This window comes from Triturus cristatus, chromosome 11, assembly GCF_964204655.1.
Source record: "Triturus cristatus chromosome 11, aTriCri1.1, whole genome shotgun sequence".
NCBI lineage: Eukaryota > Metazoa > Chordata > Amphibia > Caudata > Salamandridae > Triturus > Triturus cristatus.
The window spans coordinates 361,418,243-361,441,581 of NC_140594.1; the positions used below are offsets into that span (position 1 = coordinate 361,418,243).

The window sequence follows — 23,339 nt, forward strand, 5'->3', positions numbered from 1 at the left end:
GTTTCAGCTTTGATGCACTGTGTTGAGTAGAAAAGGTGTGTAAATCCTCGAGGATGACACAGACCAACTTGTAATGTGCTCTGGTTTCCATGGGAGCGACTGGAGTATTAACAACATTGATGTGATACTTTTCTTTTAAGTGGCAAAGCTTGCTGCTGCATGTAACACTGCCTTCAAGGGGGGAGGTGTATTTTAGGAAGTCTATGCAGCAGAGAGTGTTCAACAGAGAATCCTCGTTGTCAGTCATTGACAACACAAAAGATTGAACAAGAGTCTTCGTTCTGGAATAAACTGATGAATTTCCACAAAGAAGTTGCTTTTGAAAATGCGTACTTCTGGTCATCAGATTAATTCATGCTTTGAGATTCAGTATTTTATCGTGAATGAGGCCCAAGCATTTTACATTGTCAGTGATGGCGGATTTACAATTCAGGACACCTCATGAGTCAATCTAGGATACAACTGGTAAAGACAACTGTGAAGATGAAATAAAGAAAAACTGCATTTTTAAGAGATTGAGTTTCAGGTGATATGACCTCTTCCAGTCTTGAGCAAATTGTACTGTTTTGGCGAGACCTCACTGGGAGAGGAATCTTTAACACAGACCTATGTATTGTAAGCACCGAGAATCTCTGAGTTTTGAGAAGTCGTCAAGGAGCAGGAGTCTTCATATAAAGATTTAAGAGTTTGGGAAAACACGGAACTTTGTCAGGGCCCGTGCGTCAAAGCAGTAGCCATTTATAGTTTGTCGCAGACACTTCCCATATTACACAATTTAGAGTACTATGCGTCACTGTCCGCACCACCGTAATTTCAAATTACGACACCCAGTAGTGCACAACCATGCATCCACAGTACTAGAGCTACATGAATGCATTACCACCACAAAGCACCTTACAGTCTCCTCGTACAACACTGCTACAGCCCATCGCTGCACAACCACCTGTTATTGTTGTATTAACACCCCATTGCCATGCAAAACGATCTCCATCTGTCATTTCCCACCTCATAATGCCACTTTACCATTTCTACACTACCATCTCATTGCACCATACTTCCACCTTCCAGTACCTCACTGCCGATCTCCAGCACCATACTGCCACCTAGAGAAATATGCTAATACTTCAAGCATCACAATTCTGCTCTCCAGCACAGATCTACCACTCCCCAGCAGTGCACTGCCATCTTACAGGGCATTACAATCCTTCTGCAGCTTTTCTTTGTTAATTCATTTTTTTACTGATAAATAGCATCAGTTTGTTTTTAACACTTCTAATTACATCACTGCGAAACTGAAGTGTGTTTCATTGAAATTAAATATAAAGAGGAGTGTTCCTTTAAAAATATTTCGAATTTCTATTCTCATATAGGTTAGCTAAAAATAGCTATGACACTAATCAAAACGCTGTAAATTATATATTTCCAACTGTGACACTGAGCAAGTGTAATCATAGCAGTTAACCGTTTACCCTTAGCCTCTAACCTGTTAATTCCTATACCCTAAACCTTTAACCTCCTGCTCTAAACCCTTAACAATATACCCTAAACCCTATACACTATACTAATCACTTCTACTCCCATAGACTTTATGCCTATGCTGAAAACACTTAACTCGTACAATTATACAATAAACCATTAAAATTATATTCTTAACCCCATACCCTTAACTTTCAACCCATAGCCTTACCCTCGATTCAAACCCTTAACCCAACCAAGTACCCCAACCCTGAGCCCTGTACCCTTATCCCCAACCTTTAAACTGTAGCCCTTTAATCCTATCCCTAACCCCATAACTCAAAAGCTTAACCCTAGTTCCTAAACCTGTAACACTATTCCCCAAACCCTTCACCCCCGATCCCATATCACAGTCTTGACCATATATCCATAACCATAATCTACGACGCCAGCATACAGGGAACCGCTCTCGACTCACTCCGCTCCTTCCTCGCCGGCAGAACCCAAAGGATCAGACTCCCGCCTTTCGTATCCGAACTCACCGAGATCAACTGTGGAGTACCCCAAGGATCATCGCTCAGCCCCACTCTCTTCAACATCTACATGGCCCCCCTCGCCGCCATCCTCCGACAGCATGGACTCAGCATAGTATCCTACGTCGATGACACCCAGCTCCTCCTCTTCCTCACAAAGAACCTCAAAACCACCAGACTCAGCTTCCAGGAGGGAATGAAAGACGTCGCAGCTTGGATGATCAGCAGCTGCCTGAAGCTCAACTCGGGGAAGACAGAAGTCCTCATCCTTGGACCCACCCCCTCAGCTTGGGACAACACCTGGTGGCACATAGCCCTCGGAAACCCCCCCACCCCCACAGACCACACCCGGAACCTTGGCATCATACTCGACTCCTCCCTCACTATGACTCTCCAGGTCAACGCCGTCACCTCCACCTGCTTCAGCACCCTCCGCATTCTCCGCATGACCTTCAAGTGGATCTCCCTGAAGCCAGAAAGACCGTCACCCACATACTCATAACAAGCAGACTGGACTATGGAAACACCCTCTATGCTGGAATCAACAAATCCCTGCTAAGCAAACTCCAGAACACCGCGGCCAGACTCGTCCTCGGCATCCCACGACATGAGCACATCACCCAACACCTGCAAGACCTCCACTGGCTCCCCGTCGAGATGAGAGTAACCTTCAAGCTACTCACCCTCGCCTACAAATACCTCGACAGCACCGGACCCAAATACCTCAATGAAAGAGTCTCCTTCCACACACCCAAAAGAAACCTCTGCTCCGCCGACCTCACCCTAGCAGAAACCCTGCGCATCAGAAGAACCAGAGCAGGTGAAAGAGTCTTCTTCTACATCGCAGCCACAGCCTGAAACGAGCTCCCAGCCAACATCAGACACTCCCCTGCTTTGCACACCTTCAGGAATAACCTCAAGACGTGGCTTTTCAGCTGAGTCGGAGCTGCACCCCCCTAGCACCTTGAGACCCTCTCGAGTGAGTAGCGCACTTTAAAATGCCCTGATTGATTGATTGATTGATTGGCAACCTAAACCCCTAGTCTGTAGCATCAACTCTGTAGCTCTAACCACATACCTTAACCCCAAATCCTTAACCCCTTACCTCAAATCCTAAAACCCATACCTTTAACCTTATGCCCTTAACTCCTAATCTCAAAGCACTAACATCTCAATGCCGAACTCCTATAGCTCAATCTTTTAATTTATACTTTGAACCCTATACCAGTACTCTTAACCCCTTTACCATTAACAATAAACCCTTAACTCCTTACACACTGTCATTACTATAATACATATTAAGAATTTAGTTAATTTAGAAAGTGTTTAGATAGAACTAATAATTTAGAAGTATTATTTTTAGAAGTATTGCTTTAGCAGTTTTGATGCAATACCCGTTCTTCACCTAATATCAATTGAAAATATATCAGCCATTCGCCTTGTCTCAATTTTGAATTCTACTTGCAAAGTTTGGAATGTGATGTATGCCTGTCCTCGCCAGATGTCTCTCAGACTATCAAGTCCCAGAAGCTTCCACTTCTCAAACCCCTTGAGCCGTCCCACCTCAGCCAATTAGTCACGTTCCCAAAGAGGAGTCATCCCAGTCAATTATTTTCCCAGCCCAAAAATCTGGTCAATGCTTTTATGACTGTCAATGTCTGAGCCGACCTGTTATAGAGGAGAGAGGGGTAACCCCTAATTCCCATCGCCTCTCTGTCAAGCCGGTACGCTGGATCAGATCTATCCACAGATACCCAGTTATTAACACACTGCCTGGGAGGCCCAATAATAGGCCTTAATATCTGGTACAGCTAATCCTCCCTCGTAGATACTTTTATTAAATTTACTTCGGGCTATGCGTGGCGCTTCGCCATTCCAAATGAGTGACCTCAAATCTGCACTAACTTTCTGAAAGAAAACACTAGGGATTTCATGAGGCGTGTTTTGTATTGTGTATAATAGCCGTGGGAGTGTCTTAAACAATGCTGCTTGACCCATAAGTGTAAGGGGTAGAGAGCGCCAACTTTTGGCATCTGTAAGAAACCCTGCTAGTTGGACTTCTGCATTTTTTTTAATAGAATTCGCCTTGATCTCTAGTTGCATATCCCAAAGTATTTTAAACCGGTCTTCCCTATCGGAAGTTTACATCTCGAGGTAAGGGTAGTCACCCCCCCCCCCCACCCCCGCCAATGGGAGAACGACTTATCCCAGTTTATGCAATAACCGGAGTGTTCTCCAAAGATCCGAAAGATCTGAAGGATTCTATCAACTGATTGTCTGGGTCTCTCCACATACAGGAGTGCGTCGTCAGTGTAGAGGGATATAAGTTCTTCCAAATCATCCCCAATTGGGATACCCCATATCAAGGGATCTTGCCTGATCCATGCTGCTAATGGTTCAAGGACCAAGGTGAACAGTAGCAGGGAGAGATGAAGTGTGGCTCAATGATGTGGAGAAGTGTGGCTCAATGATTAGAGCGGCAGACCCTGATGCAGATGTCTAGCCCGGGACCAGGGTTCAATTCCCTGCCTCGGCGGGTCTTGGGCTCAAAAATTCCACGGACATGATAATTCTCGCCCCGGTGCCTATTCCAGTCATGGAGTCCCACTCTGCAACTCTAGGCAATAGTTTGCTTAATCTCCACAATGGCCCTCACAACGCTAAGGATGCCTGGCCTCCACCTTGGGGGTGCCCAGGAGTGGATGCCTCACAGGGAAAGCCAGGATGGGTTCCACAGCGGTATTCGTACAAGCGCCCTGAGACCCTTGCGGGTGAGTAGTGCGCTATACAAGTATCAATTTACATGAAAACCCTGTCTCGTTCCCCTTTGTAGCTCAAAGGGTCGAGATGTTGAGGAATTACCTCTTACTCTCGCCAATGGTTTATAATAGAAAAGTTTCACCCAACTCACGAATTTAGATCCAAAGCAAGGCGGCTCAGGACAGCGTACATATATTCCCATTTCACGCTATCAAAAGCCATCTTGGCGTCTAACGATAGTAGTGCCGCAGGGTTCGCAGTTCTTTGTGAAGTTATGTGGAGTACCCCAAATAATCGCCTCAGATTGAGTCTGGTGCTTTTGAGAGGCATAAACCCGGTCTGATCTGGGTGAATGATGGAAGTCACAACCTTGCTAAGTCGAATTGAAAGGACTTTAGCTAAGACTTTGGGCTCATAATTTAGGTGCGATATCGGGCAATATGACTGGCACTTCATCAGGGGTTTAACCTTAGGGATTACCACGATCAAGGCTGTTCTCTGGTCTAGTGGGAGCTTACACTCCTCCCGTGCCACGATCAGCATGTCATGGAGGTGTTCCACCATGTGATCCAGCGTATATTTATATCATTTTAGAGGTAGTCTGTTGGGCCCTCTGGCCTTCCCCGATTGTAGCAAGCGAGTCACCGCTTTAAGTTCCTCTATAGAGAGGTGCTCTTCCAACATCTCTCTCTGCTCCGAGGCTAAAGTTATCAATTGTATGTCTTGAAGAAATTCTATACATTCTTCCTCCGTTTTCCATTCTGTCAAGGAACATAGGGACTCATAAAAGGAGGCAAAAGCTTCACTTATCTCACTGTAATATGGGTCCGGCCCATTCCGTCTATTATACTTGGTACCTAATTGTGATTACTTCTCCTTTTATCCAACCAGGCAAGCAGTTTGGATGCCTTATCACCTACTTCATATAGTTTGTACTGCATTGCCCTCGCCTGCATTCTAGCTTTGTCTTTCATCTGGTCCCTTAACTCTCTCTGTTGGAGTTCTAACCTTTGCTGTAACTCTGTATTTTGTATCCCTATTTCCACCACTTGTGCCTCTAGCCCGGATATATCATCTTCTAGGGTCTGACATTTCCAATTTATCTTCCGTTTTCTTAACCCCGATGAATGCCTGGGTGTGGCCCATGATTACAGCCTTATAGGTTTCCCAGAGAGTATTTTCTTCAAAAAATTGCTTGGTCCCCGTTTATACTGCTTTTTTGGTTTCAGGGTCATTGAGATACCAGGGGTCAATTTTTGGGGGTAGCGTCTTGTCCCCCTGCGGGCCCTTTAGAATTACCTCTACCGGGGAGTGATCTGAGACCCCCCTTGCAATATGTGCTGCCGCGTGCAAATCCCCCAAGCTCTGCGACTAGGTAAGTATATAGTCCAACCTAGAGTGACTCCTGTGGGAGGTTGCACTATATGTGAACGGCCTAGTGTGTGGATGCTGATGCCACCATATATCTCCCAAACCCATAGTACAGAGGAACTCCCGCAACGGTCCCAGTCGTCAGCCAGTCACCGGTCCACCCAGGACATCATAATCGAACTAGACCACATCGTTAAGAATGTATGACGTTAATATCTCCACCAATAATCCACCTCCCCTCTGGCAGATCGACCAACATTGTGGCTATGGCGTCTAGTGCCATTGGTTGTAGTCCCAGAGGGGCGTACAGGGAACATATATTTAACCTCTTGCCCTCCCACATCCCACTTATAACGGTGAATCTCCCCAAGGGGTCTGTCCATGAGCCATCTAATAGGAAGGGGAGGGAGTTTTCATCTAAGATACCTGTGCCTCTGGAGACGGAGGTATATCCTGCATGTGCCAGGAGGGAATAACCATATCTGTACAAGGCTTTACATTGGTTCCCCATTAAATGGGTCTCCTATAAAAGGACAATATCGGGGGGAGTGTCGTTTGAGGAATTGGAATACCGTGGTTCTTTTATTACTTAACATTCCAAGATCAAATTTTCATTGTCTTTTGGTCCATCTTAGGGTTCCCCATTCTGCTTGCCAGGCGATTCCCTACCACCCACCCGTCAATGCTTCTAAAATAATCCCTGTTTGACTCATGAATAATCATACAACATTTATGTGGCAGATTCCACCCATGAGCAACTAACAATAAACTAAACTTCTTATAATATCCCCACACTAAACCCAGACCCAGATGCCCCACCCCATTCCTGCTACCCTGCTAAATAGGCAAAACATACCCCAATTGGTCTACTTGCAGAGTGCCTATCACACCTTAAACAACTTTCAAAAACACTTATGAGGGGTGCTCCGCCCCGGACAGGAAACTCCCCACACCACTCTTCTTTGCAACCTCATGTTGAAAAATTGAATATAGAGAAGCTGAGAGATCAGTTACCAATGTCCATTAACCTCCCCCTCCCTCCTTTGTCTCTCAATTACACTGCCCGAACCCAATTATCCTTTTTCTTGTGGGCCATTTGCATAGAGTCACTCAGCTTTCAGGTCCCTTCCTACCATACACCTCTGGCTCTGGGCCCTCGGATCGATCAACCTCCGATCTCTCTCCATTTCTCCTGTTGCGTTCTGTCTGCAATGGAGCAGCGCCAGTGCCACTCCTCCCTCTCCGGCCCCTAGTGTGCCATCCATCAAGCCAGTCCTGCGCCTCCTCCGGTGTAGTGACATACCAGGATTTTCCTTCATCTATTATGCTGAGTTTTGCAGGGAATAACATCATATACTTGATGTTTTGATCTCGGAGGGCTCTTTTCAAAGATTCAAAGCTCCTTCTCTGCCTTTGAACTAAAAGGGTAAACTCTGGGGAAAAAACGGATTTGTGCATTTTGAAACTGAATGTCTCCTTTTGCTAGGGCTGCCTGCAATATTGCATCGCGGTCCCGGTAGTTTAGGATCTTTGCTATTATAGTCCTTAGAGGCACCCCTGGTTTAGGTGGGGGGTTAGGCGCCCTCTGGACCCTCTCTACCGAGAAGAAGGCGGTCAGTCTTGTGGGCTTCAGAGTGTTCAAAATTACGTTTTCTTGGTAAAGGTCTACACTAGGGCCTTCTGCGCCCCCCACCACTCTAATGTTATTTCTCCTCGTCCTTCCCTCCTGATTCTCCAGTTTAGTAGCCATGGTTGTTGTCTTCTGAGTTAAGGAATGTACCTGATCCTCAAGTCTTTTGGTTGTGGTTTATAATTGGGTGATGTGTGTTTCGGCCGCGGTCAACTTCTCCCTCAAGTTAGGCATATCTGCCCGTATCAGGTTAACCTCCAGGGTCACTGTATCTGTTTTGGGCTCCAAGGTGCCCATCAGGTCTCTGATGGCTTCCATTATAGCTCTCAGTGATGGCTTCTTCGGCATTCGCTGTCCGTGAATGTTTTGGGAAAGTATAACTGTCCATTTTGTTCCTTTGGGGGAGCAGTGCACTTTTGGGCTTAACCATTATTATTGATGCCCAGGGAGGCGTTATTTTAATCCAGCGCACCCACCACTTAGGAGTTCTTGGAGGGAGGAGAACTTCCACACTCCGGTGCTGCTGATTTAATCTGCCTCTCCTGGGTTATGTTGTTTCCTTTGTGTTTTGGGGAGATCTAATGTTTACCAGAGTGTGTCTTCCTGCAGTGCACAATTATGTATTTTCCTTACTTTCTTTTTCCTTTGTTTGTGCCTGGTCTCCACCCTATCTTCTGGGCCCTCCAAAACGTCGAGCAGGGCCCCCAATAAATTCCATAGGTGTCTGCCCGTTGAAGGATATGGCCAGAAATTATCATAGATTGGGTCCTCGTAGCTCGTCGTATTCCAGGCCCTTGCTTCCTTTCTCAGACCTCTGAGTCATACAAAATATTACTACTAGGCCTCATTATCCTGGATCTAGCTCCGTGTCTGATTTAGCTGGTTTCAGTGAGGTGGGAGGGGATCCCGGGAGGGGATGTGTCCGTATTTCAGCCTTCGCCCCCAAGGGGGTGTCCGTTTTGCCCCGCGGGCCGATCCACAACCTCTGGCTCCACTCCCGGTACTTCGTTTCCCCATACGAGCGCTGTCACTCCGGGAGGGGGGGAGCCACCCGGCCACCTTACCACTGTCTATTTCAGCCGCGTGGCACCGCTGACGCCCCAGCCCCAGCTTCTCTTTGGGCCTCCTCGGCAGGCCCTCGCACCACCCGGGGGCTGTTCCAATTCCGCCGCTGCAATCACAGGAGGGGACCCACGCGCCCCCAGGCCCTGTCCCACTGTACGCCACCAATTCCTCAGACGGTCTAAGTCGTGCTGGAGCCGACGCCCTATCTTGTTTTCGGGAATGGCGTCGGTTAGGCCCGCCACACCTCCGCGTCTGGTTCCCAGCACAGTGGTCTCTCCTCACATTTTGGTTGGGTTCTGATGCCTCAGGGGGGTCCCACGACAGTGTATAACCTTTCCCAGTCAATTTCTGGTATGGGTGGCTGGTCGGATGGTGAGGTTATGCTCTGACATAGCGGAGCTCATCTATAGTGCGGCCATTCCTCTCCGCAGCCAATGAGAATCATTTTTGGATGTAATTTGGTGGGAAGCTCTTGTCCCGCTGGTCCTGGTTAACAGAAGTTTTCTTTCTGCTTTTTTCTACCTTCATTCATTTCTTAAATCAGTATTCAAAAGCTTTGTTTATTGAAGTTTCTGGTCGTTGCAGCTTAAACAAGATGGAATTGGTTCACCTTGTTCGTCATATAGCAATAGAATATCATCATTATGTCTTCCTTCAATTCAACCCTTGCTAGCGTATCCCTGCTTGTAAGTGAAGATCCTCAAGTTCTCAGCGCCATTGGTTCTAGTCCCGGAGGGGCATATAGGGAACATATATTTAACCTCTTGCCCTCCCACATCCCACTTATAACGGTGAATCTCCCCAAGGGGTCTGTCCATGAAGCATCTAATAGGAAGGGGAGGGAGTTTTCATCTAAGATACCTGTGCCTCTGGACCCGGAGGTATATCCTGCATGTGCCAGGAGGGAATAACCATATCTGTACAAGGCTTTACATTGGTTCCCCATTAAATGGGTCTACTATAAAAGGACAATCTCGGCTTGTCTACTAAGGACCTGATTACGAGTTTGGTGGTGTGGCCCCGGGTCCACCCCGCCGCCGCATCACCAACCCATGGCCGGGCCTTCCGCCAGATTAGGAGTTTCCTCCTGTCTGGCGGTCTTTTTTTAGGGTTTCCCAGAGCGGTGCCTCTAAAAATGGGCACCACAATAAGAACGCCGAAAACAGTTCAGTTTTAAAATGTCCATGCCGTGCAGGAACTGGGGTCCATGCACACAGGGAAGCACATGATGTGCCCCCCCCTGCTTGCACCCCAGGGTGCAAAGGCACAAGGGGGCCCTGAGGCACCCCCTTTGTTTCCTCTCAGCCAGGGTTTTCATGCAGAGGAACCGCCACGAAAACCATGGCGGAGAGGAAACTCTTAATATGCTTTGCGGGACCTGGGAGGTCCCACCAAGCATATTGACGTCTCCTGACCACGACAACACCGCCAGGGAATGATGGTTCCCTGGCGGCAGTGGCAGGACAATGGCGCTCCAACCGCCCTAATCGTAATAGGGTGGTCGAGAGACCGCCATGCCCCCTCGAGTCTGGCGGGCCGTGGACCACCAGACTCGTAATTGAGCCCTAAGATTTCAATATTACATCTCCAGTGCATGAGAATATCTTGACTTTTCATAGTATGCATTCACATCCGGAATTTCGTTTTCCCTGACTGGCACATCATTGTTTGCTAATGATAGTAAATTATATAGTGCCAGTAGAGGAAACCTAATTGACAATATGGTCACAGTGCTTGCCCTACTTATCTGAAGAAAAGCACAGACATCCCTTCTCATGGGCCTACTAGCACCTCTGTGCATCACAGCGACCCTTAAAATGAAAAGGACAAGTACTTTTCTGCCGTACTGTAGGCTTTCTCATTCTGCCATACAGCAATGCAATCCATTCCAACTTGAAAGTACGGACACTTCTCTACAGCAGTGCACAGCTGGAATCTGACATACATATAAACAGAGCAAACACAAGGAGATGATGGATGTACCGCTAAAACTTTTAAGACACTTACCCCTAGTCACAGATCTGGGTTGAATCCATCATCGTTCTTTAGCTCACTTCGCCACCCCAGTTCAGACCCAGCCCTATGCAAATCAGTCTTCTCGACCCTGTTCCTCATGGGAGCAGTCCAGCCCGATTGCCATGCCAGGTCTTCCTTGGACTGGAAACAAGCATCTTGGAACCGGTTTCAGGTAACTCTCCTCATCAGTCAAGCTAGTTTGAATCCAGTGGCAAAGTGAACAAGGGACCCACATCTGGGCATACCCTGCCAAATTAGGGTGAACAAAGCAAACACGAGGAAATGATGGATGGAGCACTGAAACTTTTCAGACACTCACCTCCAGTCACAGATCTGGGTTGAATTAATCATCTTTCATTACCTCACTTCACCACCCTAGTTCAAACCCAGCCATATGGAAATCAGTCTTGACCCTGTTCCTCATGGGAACAGTCCAGCCCAAACTGCCAAGCCAGATCTTCTTGCGAGACTATAGTTCCATTGCCATAACAAGTTTGTGCATTAATATACTGCCTTTAAAAATGCCACTGGTCTGGGCTTGTCCATGAACCCAGCGACAGACACATAAGAAGAAATTGTATGTAAGAGCAATCCAAAAAGACACGAGACTACAGCAATTGTCAACACACGATTCATAGTCAGACAGTTGTAAAAGTTACCTACCTTAGATACCGGCGACAATGGAGTCGTTTGGCATTGTGGTGGAGTCAGAGCAGCAAAGAAAAGAACCTGGACAATGGAGTTCAATACGAAAACAGAAGTGTAAAACAGCAAGAAAGGTAAGTTCTTGCCTAATTTCCTTTGATTCCGCCAACTCAAAGTAGGAGGTATCCCGCCACAGTTGCCTTGATAGAAAGCCAAATCGTGATTAGCTCGATGGCATGTTGGCTGGACTCCTGCCAACAGCCACTTCTGCCTATGGTGCCATCGGCGCAGGTGAGAATTCCTGAGTCAGTGGAACTCTAGCAGTCTTTTGTTCACAGATCTGCCAACATCTAAATCGACCGGGTGGACAACCAAGTAAGTGGGCGGCGAGTCCGTCAAAAAGTGACAGCATGACCATTAACTCCAAGGTCTAAATCAGGCCCTTAGTCGGCCTTTCTTGGATTCAAATTTGCTGCCTGCAGATTCCATCTTTCTGCAGTGAACAAGCGTTGTGAAACAGTTACTTTCATTTTAGGTCACAGCTTACTAGACAGTGCAGCTGTCTGGTTTGCTAAAGACATCGTGGGGACTTTCAGAAAGTTGACCTAGGAATGCATTCCACCCGTTGCGTGCTATTGGCTTTGTGGTTTGTAACTCGGGTTTTCTTGCTTTCCATTTGCTGGGTTTATTTGCTGAATGCTTCCAGGTTCAGTTTGTCCATCCCATTGCCTAAACCTTGTTTAAGGTATTCTTCCACAAAGTCATTTTTAGTAAACAGGCCTTTAAAACTTGCTCTTTTCCTTCCTAGTACTCCCTTTCTGTAAACAGTCCCATACCATACATCTTGTTCTTATCTCGTTACATTTGCTTCCCATTCAAAGACTGAGGTCAAATGTCAGGCGCTGTTTTCCAAGAGAGCTTGTTTACTTTTCTTTCTCAGACTTCAAAGTGAGAGGATATATGTAATAATCTTGCTGGATACAGGGGTTAGAAAATAGTATTTTGTCTAGCACACAACATGTAAATCAACTGTGTAAGTATTTCAGAATATATCAGAATTAGGAACAAAAATGGTGCACATGTTTTGTTATTTCTGAAGTGTGTTGGAAACATACTTTAATATTAGCAAATCATTACACCGAGGTGATGCAATTTCCACACATTTTCGTCAGTGCACTGTATAATTTTATTAGTAAAACTGTATGTCTGTGCAAATATAATGGTCATTTCAATTGAAAAGGTGTTGTCTGTAATGGCAGTGTGCTACCACACCATGCATACGACACTCTACTCTGCACCACTCCACTTTACACCACGCCACTACACTCTGCACCACTGCACTCTACTCCACTGTGCACCACTGCACTCTATGCCACTGCACTCTACTCCACTCTGCAGCACTGCACTCCACATCACTGCACTCTACTCTGCACCACTCCATTTTACACCACTCCATGCCACTGCACTCTGCATCACTTCATGCTATGCCTCTTTACTCTACCCTGTAGCACTCTACTTTATGCCAATGCACTCTTCACCACTGTACTCTGCACAACTCCAGTCTACGCCACTATACTCTACGCCACTCTACACTCTATGCCAATGCACTTTACCCTGTAGCACTCTAACTCCATGCCCCTGCACTCTATGCCAATCCACTGTAAGCCACTCTAATCTACTCTATGCCACTGCACTCTAAACCACTTTACTCTATGCCATTACACTCTATGCCACTCAACGCATCTGCACTCTACCCTGCACCACTCTGCTCTAAGTCACTTCACTCTACTCTGAAACAATCTAATCTATGCAACTCTACACTTAATCACTGTACTGTGTCCCACTGCATTCTACACAACTGCACTCTGTCACTGCACTCTATGCCTGTGCACTATACTCTGCATCACTGTGCTCTATGCCACTGCTCTCTAGGCCACTCTACTCCACTGCACTCTGACACTCCACTCTGAAACACTGCACTTTCCGCCTCTGAACTTTGTCACTCTACTCTGCACTACTCCACTCTACGCATCTGCACTCAACGGCACTGTCCACTACTCTGCACCACTCTGTGCTAGTCTACTCTGCACCACTCTGCGCCACTGCACTCTATGCCACTCTGCCCCACTCCACTCCGCAATGCACCTCTCTAATGTACCCCACTGCATTCTAAAACACTGCATTGTACACCCCTAAATTCAATGCCACTGCACTCTATGCCACTATACTCTGCAACACTATGCCAGTGCACTGTACACCAGTCCGCTCTACTTTACGCCATTCCACTGATCACCACTCTACGCGACTGCACAATATGCCACTCCAATACATGGCACTCGCTCCCACTCCACTCTTCTCCACTTTTCGCAGTTCCAATCTACAACACTTCACACCCCTATCACCTACCCCACTAACTTTCAGCCATGCTGAACAATGGCCATGCTGGTGTATAACACGGCTATAAGACATTGGCAAAGCCAATAGTTCTTGCATAGGTGAGACCTATTTCTTTTTGCCAATGCTTGTTTTTCTTGGCTGGCACAAGCCACTTTTCATGACACAGGCTCTCTTGTCAGTGGCATGTGGCTGGCATACAATGTACACCATCTTGTTTGGTAGTCTCTCCACTCACTGCTAGGAAGCAAAACTGGTGAGGGCTTCTTGTTTCCTCTGTTGAGGTTGCGGAGTAGGGAGGAGATGAACATCCGAACCAGCAGCGGACACTTGATTGTGCCCTAACATCACTATTCACTTCTAATTAGTTATAACAAGTGAGTAGTGACATGATTTTCACATTATGGGTGTGTTCTGATGTCAGAGAGTGCGTTTAGCAAGAAAATAAAGTTCACCCATTCATAGGGAGATTGACCACTCCCAATTATTACATATGGAATAAATAACACCGGCCTTACATATAAGAATAATGTGAGTCATTAATGAGTTTATTGACTACACAAAGGAGCAAGACCAAAGGTACAGTGACTTCATAAGATCAAGGAATGCTAGGATGACTTGCAAAACGCTTTTATGATACAAGGGGTTCTGCAATCCCAGTATAAACGCTCGTCTCGAATTTCTTTATAATGGACGACTTCTAATGCACCAAGTCACAGATTATAAAGAAAAGAGGTCAGAACTCGACTATTAAAAGTTATTACAGTTGAGTCATCAAAATGACAAGGTGGAAGGCAGATCAGGTCAGGAGCATAATTGGAGCAGCTGTTTAAAGCAACAAACAGAACATTCCTTTTCTTTCTTCTGCTCTATTTTAAAAGCTTACAATGACAAGCATAGAGAATGCTTTATTTTTTTCGCTCCTTAGATAAAGAAAAGCTAGAATCATTCTACATGTTTCTGCATATTCCGAGCTACTGCTTTTAAAAAAAAAAACTAAAAAAAAACATAAAAATACACTGACTTGTATTGAACTATTGCTAATATCTGTTTGCAACAAATATCTAACAGGGGTTGATGTGATATATTTTGCACTAGGTGTTTTATTTTTATTCTTCATGTTTTGTAAAAGTGCTCGCTCTTTCATATGAAAGAGTTGCTCACAAGCTTTTAAGGGAGTTGTGGGAAAGGTGATGGTGTGATCATGTGTTATATGGGACAAAGTAGCCCCTCGTGTACATGATAAGAATATTGCAAGTCACTTCGGAGTTATGTAACCTTATAAAGGAAGTTGGCCTTCGGCCTCGTTCCTCCATATGGTTATCGAACTCAGTGAAATGCTATATCCTTATAATGTAAAGCGGGGGGACGTTATCGCTAATATTATAAAGCGGGAGTATTTTGGTCCTTAAAAAACACGGTTGCATCATCATATTTACTGCAACCATTCATTGGAAGTCCTTGGTCTCTATTGACTCTTCTAGTGAACTGTATGCAATTCTTATGCAGATTAGGTGTTGCACAGACATGTTTTCATCCGTTCAGTGTGGGCCTCTTTCAAAAGCCTCTCTAAGTTAGAATGTGTCATAACATGCCGGAAGATTCCATATTTCCTTCTAAAGACCTCCAGCAGTGCAATAAATGCACACTGTATCAATCATAAATGTCTCATCATAGCCTAATGACATATTTTTAGAGGGGGAAAGTTCAGAAGAAAGGGAGTGGAAAAGCTACTTATCACTTTTTTGTTTAAGTGTCAGATTTAATTGTGTTTAATACTCTGCATTCTGAGTTTGCTCTGGTAGCAGACATTATGATGTCAAGACTCCAGTGTAGTTATTGCCTTGGAGTGGTGATGCCGTTTGCAGGTGAGTAGTAGTGCCCAACCAAAACGGGAATAAGAAAATTAAATATATATGTTTTAAGAATTGTACGATGGTTAATTTTTCAGTAGTACAGAAGGGAATATCTGGTATAGTTTCTCGTCTCAGAGTACTACCTCTCTTGGAATTCTCATCATGTGCTTAATTTGAGCCGGTGTTTTCTGGTTCTGAGTATCAGCACTTAATTGTTAACACCAGCACTTAGACAAACAACCGCACCTCACGGCAGACTGCCCTAACTTAGAGATCATCACAACAACATTTCTATATTGATTCAATATATATGAAAATGACTAATACATGTGGCCCTTCTTATCGCTATGGGGCGCCTAGGATAGTCCTAACTGTCACAGTGCTAGGTGTGTGGTGGATGGTAACTGTGTTGGTAGTGTTATAGGCAGCGCTATTAGAAGCGTTGAGTGGTGCAAGCTGCAGTGACCTCCTGACGAGATCCCTGGCACTTAATATTTTACTAATTCTGAGCAGCAAGGAGAGGCTTTGGGTAACCCTGGGACACATGGTGGCTAAGCGCAGTATCGCTAGATTGTGGGGAGCGAGCGCAACCCCTGGTCTGACATCATGGAAACAAGACATGGATTGGTGTATGTTTTGAGAAAAAACGGTGTATGTGTCTCGTGGGTGTCCGAAAAAGTGGTCCCAAGTATGGTCCAAATGGAATACCTATCACGGAGATATAGGTGCTTCCCCTCTTGCCCGCCCCCCACCTCCCTGATGACCCTGTAATTGCAAATTACCGTGACAACAATCAGTAATAACTGTGTAACTTATACACACCATTTAAGCATTATTTGTATAACCTCTGCTCAACCTTCCTGCCAGCCGACTGTGTATGTATAATGGATATAATGTTTTCAATAAAAAGTTATCAAATATATATATATATTGAATCCCATCATTCTTGAACCGCCTGGTGCGGCGAAAATGAACGAGGCGAACTCCTCTTGGTGGCAACAGAAAATAATTTTTATTTTCTCTCAACTGCCTGCCTATATATATAATATTACAAATTAAGCACTGCATAAAAACTATGGCCTCTGGGTTCCAGGAAAGGGAGGTGATGGGATCTTCCACTTAGAAAAAGGTTAAAACTTAACTTAGAAAGTGAACTCCAGGAAAACTCTACAAGCAGCTCCACTTTCACCAATGCAACTCACAAACACATACAAACAATATCCCTTGTCAATCAGACCTTCCACGATGGCGCACCGCGTTCTGGTCTTCGTTACTAGTGATTACTGGGCTTGAATGTGTCTGTCTTTACAGGTGATCGGAAAGGCCAACGACATCCTGTGCAGTATCAGCCAGCCCTCCGTGTGCTCCGAGGTCCTGCTCTCCTCCCAAGGCACTGCCTACATCTTAGGTATTGTATGTGATGGGGACAAAACTGTTCCGCGCCACTGACCTGATACATGCGTGAACTAGGGTGCCATATTAAATTGTTCCCTAATGTCTAGCTGAAACTTTCATGCACTGAGGGATCGAGAGTGAGTGAGTGAATGAGCGCGTGAGAAACGCCCAGCGAAGCTGCAGATGGGTAATACCTACTGTAATGACTGCTAAAATGGACGATAAGCAGAACATGGATAGAATGCGGGACTTACTTATAGTCACTGGAATTGCTCCGGGTAGCTTTCCACTCAATTTCTTTTTTCTTAGTCGGCCATGACCAAAAGGGAACATTCACAGGCTAATTAATTAGACCCTCTGTCATAGATGGGTCTTTATTTAACTAGTGTGAAGAATGCAGACGATTCATGGTTTGTTTTAGTTAATGGGGGATGTTATTCCAGAGGCCACACTGGCCTGGCGAGAGTCCCCAGAGTTCCCTATTTGTTCCACAGGGAATGGGATGAGAAGAAGAGAGACCATATGAAGCAGTATTTCGAAATTGTTCCTGATGATATAAGAGGGTTACAAAGAATTTAAATGCTTTGAGTGTTAAGTTTTACATAAAAACTCCAGGCAGTGGTAGGAAAATAGAACTTGCATAAATTGAATATCAAACAGTAAAAAAAAAAAAAAAAAACCTTAAAAATGCAAGTAAATACGTATTCTGAAACGAAACAAACATGGTACATCTAGTTCACAGAGCCAGTTATAACAGAGGAGCCTTTCGACAGAGAGCCTCCTTTCTCTGCTCCTCCGGGGGCAGCGGTCCACTGAGGGCTTAGTTGGGTGGAGTTCTTCACTGGGGTTTAGTCTTCATACTACAGTTTATATCAAAAGTAAATCTATAAAATCATCCTCCACAAACCAGTGGCCCTGAAAATGAATGTAAAAATACACAACAATAAAGTACACCATAGTTGCAAATAAAAATTAAGAACTGGTTGATAAAGTATTAAGCATGTGTTGAAAACAGAACAGTTGGAGAAAACTGCAGTCGCATGGACTATGGAAAAGGTGCCATGTGGGTCTTTACCTGTCCATTAATACAGAATTCAAGATATTCCACATGTGGCAGTGTTGCATAGTGACTGGATGGTTCCTCTAATGGAGTTTTGGCCTAGGGTGTAGCTATGCGTGGCTATGTGCGTGGCTGCGCGCGCTTCACCAGCTCTACCTGAAGTATGACAAACAACCTGGAAAGATATGGTTTGAATTTGAGACCTGCATGTGCACGGAACAATTTTCTTGGGATGATAAATACAGCGCTTCAAAAAAAACAATTCACCAAAGAAAAAATTGACCCACCAACTTGGTGTACCAGCCCTGCCACTGAAGCACACTATTTATCAGGTAAACGTGCACATGTGATCAGAAAAAATGCTGGTACTGAACGTGCAGTACAGACATTGTAATTTGTGAATTTTCTCAGCGGCCCATTCTGTATTTGTCCTGGTCAGAAGCCAAATTTGAATAACATTTGAACAGACCACTGGGTGAAGAGGCTGACTTAAAGCTCTTCTACGTATATGCACAACCTGATTCCTAACACCGCCACCGGTAGGTGCTGATTGAGACAGGATCTCCTGAGACCCCACTTTTCAAAAATCCTAACACTTGTTTAGAAACTGTTACGTCTCATGTTCATTTACAAGCCCTCATGCACCCTTTCAATCACAATTAGAACATTGGAATGTTCACAGCTCCATTGAAGACCATGGAGTAGCTCTGGGCTTATAATGGGTGGTATAAGCCCGGAGCTCCAACATTCTAATGTTTGTCTACATGTTTCTCCCTTTTTAATTTGGAAGATTCTATCCTTAGTGGGTTGAACATTCTAATAGCCCTCCTGCCTAGGGCTATGCTGGTTGTTAAAGACGGACTTTAAGTTTGAGGAAGTCATATACGTCTAAGTCCCGTAGGTTGAAGTGAGTTCTTATTTCTCTAAAAGATAGTGGGGACTATGTAGATCCGAGATTTTTTAAGAAATGAATGCCCTTAGAGACCCAAAGCGGCCAGAAGACCCGCATGTCTTGGATTCTGATTTTAGGGTTATTCCAGAGGGAGATGAAGTTAGAATTAGTGATCAGAACCTCAACTATCTTGTCAATTTTCAGGAGGGCTCTTTTGGTGGTGTTAAAGATGTATTTTCAAGAGGCTGGGGATTTTGGGGGGCTAGTTAGGGGGGAAATAGGGTAGAGCTCACCCAGAAGCTCCCTCAATTGATAACCAAGAGGGGGTGTAGTCCGGTAGGTGGGAGAACCAGATGGAGCTCTGTCTTGCAAGTAAAGCAGTTTGATAGTTTCTGAAGTCAGCCAGTTTGACACCACCTAGCTGAACAGGAATGCTGAGTTTTTTTATAGAGATTCCAGGGCATTTGTTTTGCCAGATAATTTTTTTAATAATCTATCGATTTTGTTTTTGAAGAAAATTATCCGATAGGGCAAGCGGAAACATATTCGTGAGATAGTTGATTGTAGGGGTGACCATCATTTTGACGATCTCAATATGGCCCCACCATTCTGCTCTCCAGGAGAGACTCTGTTTCTTCAGCGTTACGGTCTCGTTATGGTGTAGGGAATCTATTGCATCTGAGTTGAACTCCAGACCTAAGTATTTAATACATTTTGGTTGCCAGGCTAGGCCTGTATTCGAGAACAGGGCGCAGGAGCCAAGGTTATTTAGAGCCAGGATTTCAGATTATTCTTTATTTAGTTGATAGTTTGAAACTCGGGCATACTCCTCTATGGTCTGTAGTAGGGCAGGAACCCAGTGTGATGCCTCTTCGGTCATAATTAAAATATCATTGTGTGAGAAGCTCGCTCTGTTCCTTGATGCTCATCGCTGCATGTCTGTCACTGATCTGAATAAGCGAACTGCTTGCCCCCCTATTCAGGCTAGCACCGATCCCCCGGTCTCTGGCTCTGTCCTGTCTAACTGTCTGAACATGAGAATACTTACTGCAGGATATCTGACACCATGTAACCTGTAGTCTGGTTGAGTTGCTTCTCTCTATACACTGTTCCTCACTCACTCGCCTACTGGTTCCTATCTTTACTTTCCATTCTACCACTTCCCCTCATTATTTGTATTTTCTTTTGGGTCCTGTATGTTATGCTGACTAGACTTGATGCGATTCGCTTTAGTTTAGATATGTGTTCAGGATGATTCTTCGTCATCTTTCTTCCCCGTGTCTCTCTATCAGCCTTAGGCCTTTCAAAATGCGCCTTTTTGTATTCCGTTGTTGTTTATCCCTCTTTCCTACACTTGTTCTTTTTTTAAACCTATCAATAAAATCTCTTGAAATAAAAAAAAAAAGAACATTCTGCCCTCATGGGGCTGAACGTTCTAAAAGCTTCATAGCCTGCCGTTAAAGGTCCGCTCCCTTGTTAATGCTGGAGTGGGCCTTTAATGGCCAGTATAGCCCGCTACGGCGGGCTATAAAGCTGTATTATTCCATGTTCCGGTTTGGAGTTTCCTTCTGTTAAACTGCTGCATTCTGGCATCTGTATGCATTACTTGGGACAGATAGCTGGAGAGGAGATTTCAGTTAGTCACAGCTACTCCATATTTGAGCCAGCTTCCTTCTGGGTGGATGTGATGTGGAAGGGCTTATTTTGGCATACTTTCGACGTGCAGTTATTCTAGCTTCTACGTGTACTCGGCGCTCCACTCTCCAATGTAGTCGAACCACTCCATGAAAATCTGAAGCTTCTCTGATTGTTAATTGTTCCTGCTGTTTTTGTAATGTCCTATTCTGTTGCAGTTGCTAATTTTTTTGTGTGTCCTGCTTTAATCAGCAAGACCTAAATTGTGATTTCCCGTTGTTTCCCTCCATTAACCTGCCACTGCCTTCAGACACTGTGTCCTGCTTCCCCCTTGCTTGGGCTTTTGCTGGCAAGGACAGTGTATGTCTTCAGGATGTGAGACAGTTTCTAAGTAGGAGCAACACACTGGTAGCACAGACACCCTGGAATGATTAAAAATATGCATGTAATCCAAACCACATAACAGATTGAGAAAATGGGAAATCATTATACTCATCCAGGAACTAGGGAAACATGTAGAAGGTCTTAAGTTCTTATGCCCTCATTACAAGTTGCCCCAGAAATTAGCTTTTTTTCCTCACACCTGCAGGTACTGATAACAATGATAAAGGTAATTTAAGGGACGGGTAAAATCCAACCCATTATCTATTAGTTCGTCAAGGTCCACCAAGAAATTAGGAATTATTGGGGAATCAGTAAATTTGGGTCCTATACCCTGGTAACTCCTCTTTTTGCCCCAGACCTTCTTTCTGAAACGTCAGATGAAAGGAAACAATCCGCAGTGTTCCCACAGAACTTTTAATTCCAATGGGGCAAATAACTGCCACTGCTGGAATTAAGTGGCCAATCGTAATTCACAATTGACAAAGGTATTCTTTAGTACTCTTCAGAGTGAATTATTAAGAAGAGAGCCTGATGAAGGTGGCTTAAAGTGCCTATTGTGTGCAGCAGTGGTGTGAATCCTGAAGACTGGGTCCATCTACTCTTTCAAGATCTGGGCTGGAGAGCCAGTGATCACGATGAAACTTCGCTTCCCAGTCTCTGCTTGGTTTGGTGGTTCTTGTTCCTGATCCCCAGCCCACTGAATTTCTGTGTTGGTTATGATGGGGTTGATGATGGGGATTTCTTTTGCTCTGACCAAATAGCATCTATTTTTGACTTGGTGTAACTTTCAATAGTTGGGTCTTTTGCTGGGCTGGCTTATGGCAAATGCTTAACTTCAGCAGGGTCTAAGTGGTGCTGTAACCTACTTGATGGGTGTTGTGGCTCCCAGATGCTTACTATATTTCACTTCTGGTTGGGACTATTGTGGTGTCGGGCCTCAGGCCTGCACGACAGGAATAACGGACACAGACACCGGGTGATGTAGCGTATTCACTGGCCACAAGCATGTGCACCCAGGCCCTTTTATTGTCGGGGCCACGTCACGCGTGACACCCGTGATGGATGGATGGATGGGTGGGTGGATGGGTGGGTGGAAGTGCTAGTGTACCCAGCCCTCAAAAGAGTGGCTGGGAATCTCATAGCGTGCCAAACACTAGAACGTGTCCTGCAGGGCACTACAACTGTTATTCAGGCTTGGTGGGGGGATATCCTGATTGCTTCTGAAAGTGCAGGATTTTCTTGAGTTAGTTCTGTAAGGGGGGGGGGGAGGCATTGCTGGTTCATTTAATTTCACTGTGACCTGCATGCATTATTTTCTTCTTTTTCTAGTGCTTCACTGAAATTCTGTTCTCTTTTTTCATACAAGCAGGAGTTGCAGAGGTTTACAGAGTCTCTAAGAGAGTTGAAGGGGGGATGAAAACTCTACATATTGCAAATGAAACACTGCATCTCTGTCTTCGAGACATCAACTTGGCTTGGAACAACCTGCAAGCCTTTCTCTCGCTGTGTCCATCAGTGCTTCACATGCTGGTAAATAATAATTTTTTTAAGATTCTAAAGAGGGCAATAAAACCCTAAAAACATGCGTTTTATAATACAAACGTTTCAAAACACATTTTCTTGATGATTCATTTTCTTCTACTCATTGTTTTATCATAGATTAAAGTGTTGACTGCAACAACAAGTTATGGCTGGTTGAGCACTTTAGTTTTTATTCATATTTTCCTATTGGCACTTGTATTCTACACACATGACTCCCACTGTCCCAAGGCATGCATCACATACCAGGGTTACATAGGACATTAAGCTCTCATGCAAAATATTTACCCAGGGTAGGTTGCCTAGAATGTGCCATGGTTTAAAGAGCGTAAATCTACTCCATCTGAGTTCAGATGGCCAGAGCTGTGCTTGTAGAGGTAGATTTGAGGCCAGGGGAGGCTGGTGCATAGGGGCGAGATGGGCGTCGCCCTCCCACCCTGGGGGACAAAAAAAATGCCTGATGAAAAACACTGAGCAGCTAGGAATAAAGTGTGCTGGCTGCTAGTGCTCAGTGAACAAACATGTACAAAATTGGGGTTTTCTTTAGGGGGGTGTGTGGGTATGGCCTTTGCTCTGCAGTGTCTGCACATGCTTTTGGCTGGGCGAAGATTTCTTCGACCTAGAGCCAGAAAGCAGGGCAGTGATGACACACTGGTGGGTGCAGCCTATTGCTAACTAGCAGAATAGCATTTCGATTTTGGGCGTTATT

At 45.0% G+C, this 23,339-nt stretch overlaps 1 protein-coding gene across 10 annotated transcripts in view; it reads left to right on the forward strand.

The window, feature by feature from the left end:
* LOC146784177 (synergin gamma-like) overlaps positions 1-23,339 on the forward strand; it is a 228,742-nt gene that overhangs the window by 167,532 nt on the left and 37,871 nt on the right. For 5 of the 10 annotated variants that reach the window (XM_085633592.1, XM_085633594.1, XM_085633591.1 and 2 more), the window contains 2 exons: positions 17,037-17,133; positions 22,461-22,621. In XM_085633592.1, coding sequence (XP_085489718.1) covers positions 17,037-17,133; positions 22,461-22,621 — 258 coding nt within the window. Of the gene's footprint in view, positions 1-17,036; positions 17,134-22,457; positions 22,622-23,339 lie in introns of all 10 variants that reach the window. The other 5 variants (XM_085633596.1, XM_085633589.1, XM_085633588.1 and 2 more) reach the window with 1 other exon arrangement.